The sequence below is a fragment of the Orycteropus afer genome, unplaced genomic scaffold, assembly GCF_000298275.1.
Source record: "Orycteropus afer afer isolate SDZICR_OR568_19922 unplaced genomic scaffold, OryAfe1.0 scaffold00023, whole genome shotgun sequence".
In the NCBI taxonomy this organism is placed as follows: domain Eukaryota; kingdom Metazoa; phylum Chordata; class Mammalia; order Tubulidentata; family Orycteropodidae; genus Orycteropus; species Orycteropus afer.
The window spans coordinates 5,228,761-5,239,377 of record NW_006921610.1 but is presented as its reverse complement, the minus strand read 5'-3'; the positions used below and the strand labels follow the sequence as shown (position 1 = coordinate 5,239,377).

The 10,617-nt window shown below is 36.5% G+C and overlaps 1 protein-coding gene across 1 annotated transcript in view; it reads left to right on the top strand.

Annotated features, from left to right (window-relative positions):
- RIF1 (replication timing regulatory factor 1) overlaps positions 1 to 10,617 on the top strand; it is a 64,690-nt gene that overhangs the window by 36,934 nt on the left and 17,139 nt on the right. Inside the window, exons 20-23 of the mRNA XM_007934935.2 lie at positions 2,522 to 2,621; positions 5,301 to 5,565; positions 9,751 to 9,793; positions 10,369 to 10,571. Coding sequence (XP_007933126.1) covers positions 2,522 to 2,621; positions 5,301 to 5,565; positions 9,751 to 9,793; positions 10,369 to 10,571 — 611 coding nt within the window. The remainder of the gene's footprint in view (positions 1 to 2,521; positions 2,622 to 5,300; positions 5,566 to 9,750; positions 9,794 to 10,368; positions 10,572 to 10,617) is intronic.

The window sequence follows — 10,617 nt, the reverse complement described above, 5'->3', positions numbered from 1 at the left end:
GGATGATGTTGATTGTTTTTCTAATGTTGAACCATCCCTGCATACCTGGTATGAACCCCACTTGGTCATGATGAATGATTTTCTTGATATGTTGTTGAAGTTTGTTGGCTAGGATTTTGTTGAAGATTTTGCATCTATATTCATGAGGGATATTGGTCTGTAGTTTTCCTTTTGAGTGATGTCTTTTCTGGTTTTGATATTAAGGTTATGCTTGCTTCATAAAATGTGTTAGGGAGGATTCCATCCTTTTTTAGCACATGTATCTTTTAGTTGTTACTGGGGCTGTTACAAAATTGTATACATTACAGCATTTACCAAAAATGTCTCTTATTCTTGTGTATTTATTAGTGTCATCATTTACATTGGTCAGGTTATGCAGACTTTATCCCCATTAGTATTGCCTTTCCCATCACTGAAAATGACAACTGTACACTGTCTAGAAAGTGATTGTATCTCCCTTCCACACCTCCCCGAGTAACCACCAAAGAACACTGTTTTCTGTATGTATACCTGTTCTCATCTTTTTATAGAAAGTGGGATAGTATTTGTCTTTTTGTGATTGACTTGCTTCATTTGGCATAACTTCCTCCACATTCATCCATATTATGTTTCGGAAACTCATTGTTATCTGTAGCTGTGTAGGAGCTCTGGTGGTGTAGTGCCTAAGGCATTTGACCACTAACCAGAAGGCTGGCAGTTCAAACCCACCAGCCACTCTTCAGAAAGAAAGATTGGGCAATCTACTTCCGTAGTGATACCGCCTCGGAAACCCAAGAAGGGGTCGCTATAAGTCGGATCCAACTTGACAGCAGTGAGTTTGGTTTGGTTTTGGTAGTATTCCATTTTATTTATGTACCACAGTTAGTCATCCATTTATTCATTGATGGGCAATTAGGTTGTTCCCATCTTTTTGCTATTGTGAATAGTGCTGCAGTGAGCATAGGTGTGGTTATGTTTATTTGTGTCACTGCTGTTAGATCTCTAGGGTTTATACCTGGGAGTGGGATTGCTGGATCATACTCATTGCCATCAAGTCATATCTGACTCATAGCAACCCCTCCTAGGATTTCCGAGGCAGTATCTACTACAGAAGTACAGAAGTAGATTGTCCAGTCTTCCTTCCGGGGAATGTCTGGTGGATTTGAACCACCAGCCTTCTGGTTAGCAGTCTGGATTTGTGCTTTTGGAGCACAAGATACCCATATTTCTAGCTTTGAGGATGTGCCATTCTGCTTCCTATAGTGGTTGTGCCCTTTTATGATCTCACCAGCTAGGGGACAGGTTCCAATCTCCTCACAGCTTCACTAGCATTTATTGTTTTTGTTTTGTTGAACAATGCCATTTTTGCAGGGGTGAGATGTTATTACATTGTGGTTTTGATTTACTCTCTTATGGCTATCTTTTCATCTGGTTGTTGGCTGCTTGATTGTCCTGTTTGGTGAAGTGTCTGTTTATGTCCTTTGCCCATTTTTTATTTGGATTGTTTGACTTTTTGTTGTTGAGCTGTGGGAACTTTCTATATATTTTAGGGAATAGATCCTTATCAGATATGTCATTCCCAAAGAGTTTCCTAGTCTGAAGGATCTCTTACTACTCTTTTAGTAAAGTCTTTTAATGAGCCATAAATAATTTCGTTTTTAGAAGACCCCAGCTATCTAATTGGTTTTCTGTTGATGGTGGATTTGTAGTTGTATTTAAAAATCTTTTCCTAAAAAAATTTAGGTTCCATAGTTTTGTCCCTATGTTATCTTCCAGGAACTTTTTATTTTTAGTTTTAAAATGTTTAGGTCTTTGGTCCATTTTAAGTTAGTTTTTGTTTTTGGTGTGAATTATGGATCCTGTTTCATTTTTCTGCAAATGGATATCCAGTTTTGCCAGAATCATTTGTTAAAGAGACTGTTTATTCCTTATTAAATGGAAACCCTTGTCAAAAATCAGATGCCCATAGATGGATGGATTTCCTTCTGGGATCTCAATTCTATTCCAGTGGTGTCTGTGGCTGTCATTGAACCACTACCAGCCGGTTTTGATGATTGTGGCTATAATAGTATGTTTTCAGATCAGGAAGGATGAGGCCTCCTACTTTGTTGTTCTTCAATATTGTTTTGGCTATTCAGGGTCTTTTTCCCTTTCTGTGAATTTGTTTTTATTTCGTTTGCATTGGGGTGGAGCCTTTGGAGGAAAGGAAGGGAGCTGAGAGCTTAGCAACTTGTTTGTTTTTTGTTTCGTTTTCACTGGATGTATTAAGACATTTTTGTAATTTCAAGTTTATAAAAGAATCAACTATAGACATAATACTTTGTTCTCAATTTATTGGTTGATGTACTGAATTTTACTGGCATCTTAAAGTTGAATTATTTTCGTAAATGTAAAGAAACATAGTATTTGGTGCATAGCAGTTAACTGAGAAGTTTGCTCTATATAGTATAAATATGTGAGATTTTTGGTGCTCACTATGGTTGAATACTATGCCAGAGTTATTTTGAAAGTTTCTAATACAATACTTACTGTTTTTCCCTAGAATTTATTGTTTTTGGATAGACTTATTTATGTTATTACTGTAATGATTGATTGCATCGACTTTTCACCATATAATATTAAACATCAGCCTAAAGTTAAATGTAAGTATTTTTTACCTTCGTTTATTCATCCCAGATTTCATGAGCATAACTGAACAGTTGTTCTTTTGGCTTTTCCTGTCTCGTTTCGGTTACATTTTGTCTTTGTGAATTGTGTTGATTTACTATGCTAGTTCTCAGTGTGCGTATTGTGTGTGCATACACACACATACACAGAGTCTTCTAATAAAACAAGTGATTTCCTAATGATACAAGTTATTTTACTTAGGTTTAGGTTGAGTCTTTTTTGCCCAAGAATATATGTCTAGTAAGTCTCAGAGCTACTATTTGAAATTGCATTCAGGAAAAAAATCTTTGAGGGCTATTTTATTAAAGTACCGACATCTTCAGGATTCTATCCATATCAGATAGCATGGCTCTAACATATAGCAGGGAATTTTTTTTTCTTTTTAATTTTTATTTGTGATTTGGGTGAAAGTTTTCAAAGCAAATTCATTTTCCATGTAGCAATTCGTACACATTTTGTTTCATGACATTGACTGCCATTCCCCACACAGTAACAGCTTTCTTCCCACTTCCTCTCTGTAGTTACCTCTTCCCTATGTCCTTCCCTCCCATACACTACCACCCCCCTGAGCTCCCTCCCGGTGCCGGCACTGCCCTTCTGTTCTCCCATGATGGATCGCTGCAAGAAGTGTATCTACCTGATATAAATGTTCACCCCATATGGCTATCCATTGTTTGGCTGGAAGCCACATGAATGAATTCAGTTCCAGACCTGAAAGTACAAATTTAAATTGCTTAAAAATAAAAAGTTGTGCCCCTGTTGGATAAGTCTGAGGTACTGTGGTGAAATGGAAAGAGCATTGGCCTAGGAGAATTGAGCCCTAGATTCTACTGTTGATGTATTATTTTGAGCAAGCCACTTAACTTCCTTAGTCTTCATTTCCTCTTTCTGTGTTTATGCCTCCCTTCTTAAACCATAAGGAACTTGGTTCCCATTGCTCTTAATACAGTTTTTGACTAGTACCTTGTTTGTAACTATCTCCTGGCACCTGGCTGTCTCCTCAGTCTCGGCATCCGGGCCAAGAGTGTAGTAGTAGTTAGCTGTTGTTGAGTTGGTCCCTGACTTATGGCCATCTCACATGCAAGAGAACAGAGTGCTGCCAAGTCCTGCAAGATCCCCATGATTGGTTGTCAGTCATATTGTCATGATCCATCGGGCTTTCATTGGCTAATGTTTGAGAAGTTGGTCACCAGCCTTTTATCCCTAGTGCATCTTAGTCTGTAGAAGGTCCACAAAAGCCACTTAGCACCATAGCATGCAAATTTCGGCTGACAGTTTGGTATATTGGTTGTGTGTGAGGTGCATTGGTCAGGAATTAAATCCAGGTTTCCTGTGTAGAAGACAGAAATTCTGCCACCGAAGCACCAGTGCTTTTGCCAAAAATTACTGGGTAACTTTTCCAGGTTACTCCAAAACTGATAGTTGATTTCTTTTTAGTAGCAGCCGTTGGGGATTTTTGTTGTTGTTTTCATTTATTCACATAGCAGTAATTTTTAATTAACAAGTACTAAATAAGAGTTTTTTCTTAAGTCCAAGAGTTCTTACCTTAAAGCAATGAATTGTTTTGAAGGAAAGGCAAAGATAATTTGAAAAAGGTGTAATTTTCTTAGCAAGACTAATGTGGGTGTACATCAGCCATAGGTAGGTATCTGGAGAAAGATGGGGTCTAAAAAGGTACAAAGGAAAGTGGAAGAGTGCTTTTAAGAGATTGTTTTGTTTTGTTTAGGAAATATAGGTAGCAGGCTTCTTTTTCTGCCTTTTTCCCCCCTAGTATTTGGATCTTTGACGTATTACTTTTTTTATGTATAGGATTCATTGCATTATAGATGAGCCAGGAAATAATTATTTCTAATGGAAATGGTTACTTTTAAAAATTGTCTTTTATTTTTAAAAACAAAGGGGACCAGGTTTGCTGGTCTGATAGAGCCTGGTGGAACCACTGAGACTATGGCCCTTAACTGCCCTTCAGGTCTGGAATTGAACCCCCCACCTGTGGCTTCCAGCCAAACAAAAGACAGGCATATGAGTTGAACATTTATCCAAAGTAGATAAACTCCTTGGAGAGAACAATCATGGGAGAAAGAAGCGCTGTTTATGCACAGGGAGACAGCTCAGGGGGCAGGAGTGCATGGAGGGACAGACACAGGGAAGAGGTAACTATCAGGAGGAGGGGAGCTGTTGCATTGGGGTAAATTGTAGTCAGTGTCATGAGACAAAGTGTATGTGAACTGCTGTATGGAAAATGAATTTGCTCTGTAAACTTTCACCCAAATCACAATTTTAAAAAAAAATTTTGACTTTTATTTTTAGAACCTGTTTTACAATGTAGTACTATTCTATATTTGTTAAAATTCTGAGTAAGTAAAAAAAAATATGAAATGCATTTTATAATTTATTTAGAGAATTCATTTTTTGGATTCTTATTCTAAATCTAGCAAATAATTTTTCTGTTTCTGGTTGTCATTCTTCAAATAATGTTCTAGTGATGATTACATATTAATGGTAAATAATTTTAAGGTTTATTTTTGGATGTCACTACGAAAATACATGTATTAGACTATGTAGGTGTCATTTAAATGTCAGATATAAATTCTGAAGGTGGGCAGTGACAATGTTCTCTACTTGAGGTTTTAATCAATTGAATTTTATCTTAGCACCTCAGACATCTTCAGATTGGTCCAAAAAGAAGAAGGAGCCCCTGGGGAAGTTGGCTTCTTTATTTAAGCTTATTGTGAAAGTGATATTCTCTTTCCACGCTCTGAGCCTCAAGGAGGTACATTCTGATACTCTCCTTGCTGTTGGCCAGTCAATCATCAGTATTCTTTCCAACGTACTTGGACACATTTCTTTACCTTCTATGATCCGAAAAATATTTGCAACTTTGACAAGACCTATGGCATTATTATATGAAAACACAAAGTAAGTATTTAAAACTTTTGTAATAAATGTATACATTTTACAACTAGATTGTGGGTTCCTTACAACAGCTTTGTTATTCTGTAGATGGGTAATCTCTACAATTTAATATAGAGTATTTAGTGTGTGTGTATGTTAGATATTAAACTATGCTTCTGTAAAAAAGATAATTGAAATAGTACAGAATTATGAGGTAGAAATTGAAAAGCTCTTTTATTTTGCATGCTTATGTGTCATTTTTTTAATTTAGTACATATCTTCTCAGTATTGCTTATGTAAACAAGTATACCTGTTAAATGTATGCCATGTGAAAGTATACTTGACAAGCAGTTCTGCAGTTAATTATATGGTATTATGCACTTACTATATTGTATGAGTCTTTTACCATTCTTTTATGAGATAAGAATCTCACTCTTTTAAGTGTCTGCATCTTGTTGTCACTGTGTTAGTGTTTCTAGAGCTCCTGTAGTTCACTTATAAGAGTTTATCTTTTATAAATGAACTTACAGACCGTCTTAGGCAAAGATTTTATAAACCAAAAAATACGACTCCAAATTCCATTAACTTCTTTTTTTAAAAAAAAAAACTTTATTGTGATTTTGGTGACAGTTAACAGAACAAATTAGTTTTCTGATCAACAGTTTGTACACATTTTCTTTTGTGACATTGTTTGCAATTCCATTAACTTTTTGCAAATCTTTTTAATCCTTATTTCATCAAAATTAACTGATACTTTTAAAGAAAAATTAGGGGCAAGTAATTAGTAATTTGAGGTCTGTTTCTAATGGTTTTCTATGATTAATTTTTTTTAATGCATTTTATTGCAATATAATTTATGTACAGTGAAATACACAAAACTAAAGTGACATGGGTCAATGCATTGTGTTGTTTTTTTTTTAAGTGTTCCCACCCGGCCCCTCCCACCCCTAGCAACCAACAAAGAAAGTTTCCCTCCATGTATAAACCTTTCCTTGACCCGCCACAACAACGAACTAATACTATATTTGTTCTGATGTGATTGACTTATTTTACTCAGTGTAATGTTCTCCAAGTTCATCCGTATTATGTGGTGTTTTGCAGACTCTACATTATTCTTTAGTGTTGCATAGCATTCCAGTATGTGTATGTACCATAGTTTGGTCATCCACTCTTCCACTAATGGGCCTGGAGCTTGTTTCCATCTTTTTGCTGTTGTAAATAGTGCTGTGATGAAGATAAGTGTGCATGTATCTGTTCCTATCCTGGTTCTCACCTCTCTAGGATATATATCTAGTACTGGAATTGCTGGGTCAAATGGTATCTCCAATTCCACCGTTCTAAGAAATCACTATATTGTTTTCCACGGTGGTTGTGTCACTTCATCGTCAGTCACACAAGCAGTGTATGGGAGTCCCCATCTCTCCACATCCCCACCAGCATTTGTTATTTTCTGTGTCATTGAACCTTGCCATCAGTGCTGGGGTGAAATGGTTTATCTCATTGTTTTGATTTACATATCTCTGGTGGCCAATGATTGTGAGCATCTTTTCATGTATTAGCTGACCACCTGAGTATCCTTCTTGATGAAGTGTCTCTTCATGTCTTCTGCCCATTTTTCAATTGGATTGTTAATTCCTTTGGTGTTGAGGCGTTGGAGTTTTCCACCAATCTTAGAGATAAGTCCCTTGCCACTTAAGTAATTATCAGCAAATATGAATTTGTTGTTGTCATTTTTGTCATGTGCTTTTTCATTATGTTGGTTTCTTTGTTCCATATAATTTTCTATGCTGAGCTCGTTTTGTTTATGAATCATGTTACCACTTCCTTCATTGCTATTGTTTTAGTATTTGCTGAATATTTGTGCCGGTGCTCTTTTTGTTTTGATGTGAAGGTTTATCATTTTTCTTTGAGGTTACCCTGTGATTTATAATTTTCTTCCCAAGTTTAGAACAGTCTGTTCTATCTTGACTTTCCTACCATCTAGAAGTTCTGTAATGACCCAGATTTTTTTCCCACTGTTTGGTTTATAGTTGTCCTCATTTGTCGGTTGGTGTCTGGTTCACTGCCTACAATCCTGTAGACCCATTCACTCTGGATACTTCCATAGCTGGGTTGGTTTCTGGGTTATATCATCATGTGTGTTAATGGTCAGTTGTTGTTGGCTGCTGTTGTTTCTCTGTCCAAAGGGCTCCCTTTAGCATCTTTTGTAAGGTTGGTCTGGTTTTAACAAATTCCCTTAGTTTCTGCTTATCTGGAAATCTCCTAATTTCACCATCATATTTGAGGGACAGTTTTGCTGGGTACATAATTCTTGGTTGGAAATTTTTCTCTTTCAGGGTTTTATATATACCATCCCATTGTTTTCTCACCTGCATCGTTTTTGCTGAGAAATCCGAGCTTAGTCTTAATGGTTGCCCCTTGTAGGTAACTTTTCGATTTTCCCGTGCTGCTGTCATGATTCTTTGTCTTTGCTTTTGGTGAGTTTGATGATGATATGTCTTGGTGTTTTTCTTTTGTGGTCTATCCTGTTTGGGGTTTGTTGGGACTTCCTGAATGGATATATTCTCATCTTTCTTCATATTCGGGAAGTAAGTTCTCCTCCGACAAATCTTGGACAATTTTCTCAGTGGTTTCATTTTTCTCTTCCTGTCCTGGAATTCCAGTGACACATAGGTTATTCATTTTAATGGTATCCCATATGAACCTTAGGCTTTCTTCATTTTGTTTTGATCTTTTTTCTGTTTGATCCCTTTCCAAAGAAGTATTCATGTATCTGTCTTCAGTCTCATTAATTCTTCCATCACATCTATTCTACTCCTTTGCTCTTTCAATGTGTTACCTATTTCTGACACTGTAGTATTAGTCTTCTGGATTTCTATCTATAGATTTAGAATCTTTCTAATTTCTCATTTATTTTGTCATTTTGTTCTTGTATTTTCTTGCAAAATTCATGTAGGGTTTTGCCTGTGTTTTCCTTGATCTGTCTTTCAATCCTTTGAGGATACCTAAATACAATTCTTTTGAATTCCTTGTCAGGGAGTTCCAATGCTGTGTCTTCATCAGGGATGTGTTTTGGGTCTGTATCCTGGTCCCTTGTTTCTCCTGCTTTATCTTGTTTCTTTGTGTGTAATGTGATACTCTGTTGTCTCCAAGGCATTGTGATTTTTTTGTGTTTATATTTAATTGGTGATTAAATGTTAGAATGACTTGCCCACAATTTTCATTTTGTTTGTATGATATCTATACAAGCAGGGTACTGTGCTATGCTCCTGTATTCACCAGTTGACAGCACTTACACACTCACCACCTACTACTTTGCTTTGTCAGCCCCTCTCGTATGTCCTTGCTGACCCTGGCAAACAGAGCCTGTTTTTAGGTCCCTGGAATCCGAATGAGAATGCTATTTTAAAATTCAAAATTGTTGACACTTAAAAACATCCAAAATGGCAGCCACGTGTAAACAATCAAAATGGCTGCACCCTCCAGACAGCAGAAAGTCCACAGCTTAGGTTGTCTCCCTCCTTGCTGTTTCCTTTCGTAGTCATAGGGCACCAGAGCAGTTGTCACTACAGCCCTTGGTGACCAGGACTGAACTTCAGGTCAATTCTCAGGTCCCAACACCACTTGGAAATATTCAGGTTATTGGTCTCGTCAGAGTAGCTGACAGTCCGCAGCTCCAACCGTCTCTGTACTCACTGTTGTTGTTCAGGTTTTTCCACTTTTGTTGTTGTTGTTATTTGCCATCGAGTCAGCCCTGACTCATAGTGACCCCTCCTTGGGTTTCTGAGGCAGTATCACTACGGAAGTAGGAATGCCCAACCTTCCTTCCGAGGAGTATTTCCACTAGTTGATGCCTAATCCACTTCTGTATAGTTCCTTTCAAAGCTTAGAGTTCCAGGATTATCTTCTGCATCTCTGTCAATTGGTTTTCCTTTTCTTTGTTGAAGGAGGTCTGTGTAATTTTCTTCCTATTCTTCCATCTTACTGGAAGTGATTTATTTTTTAAAAGATGGGTTTTTTCCATGCATTATTTGTAATGGTTTTATTTTTTCACTAATTAAATCTTATGGCATTTCTTCATGCACTATATGTATGCTTGTTTTTATGGATGTAGTACTGTATTTTTAGGTTTAGCTTAATAGAGGTAGAGTAATGTTAATTTTCTAAAATACAAATTGTACTGCATTTTTTGTGTTCTTATCCCCCCAGGCCTGATGAAGTCCCTAAAGTGTATAGTTGTCTGAACAACAAGGTAAAAAAGACTATTGTCCATAAAACTTAACTTTAAAAAAAAAAAAAAAAAAAGTAGGGTTTAGATAAATGTCTTCCTTAAACATAATCCTATTTGAGCATAATACTTCATTTTTAATGGGAATATGACGTGGGCACATCAAAGGATAGTTTTTAAAGAGGATTTATTGGAGTGCTTTAACTTCATATAACTCATTAACCCCATCTCATCCCTTAAGGTACAAGGTTGATTGGTTCCACAGTTTTCTGGGTGAAACTTGTGTAAGCAGCTATTAATTCTTATTATAATTAATATAAAAACTTAATTTTTTTTCTTATCATGGGAAAATAAGCTCTTAATCAGCTGTCATACCAGCAATCAAAGTAAGTTTACCCAGTAATTTGTCACCTTTTAAAGAGGGATGCATATGTAAAGGGTGAATAGTGGCTTTCTTAAAATCCTTTGAATTAAAAAAAAAAAAAAATGTCGTTAAGTTCTATGGGTTGGTGTTTATAGTGTGTTTTGTGCTTTTAGTTTTTTCTATTTTAAAAGTAATGATCCAAATGTTGCCCTAACAAACTTTTCCTTTTTCCTAGTTAGAAAAGCTGCTAGGAGAAATTATTGCTTGTCTGCAGTCCAGTTACACTGGGACTTATGACAGTGAACTTCTTGAACAGCTCTCCCCATTATTATGTGTAATATTTCTGCACAAGAACAAACAGATTCGAAAACAGAGTGCTCACTTCTGGAATTCCACATTTGCTAAAGTGTCGATGTTGATTTATCCGGAAGAGTTAAAGTATGCTAACAACAAAACTCTTATAAAGCTATTCTGTTGTGATAAT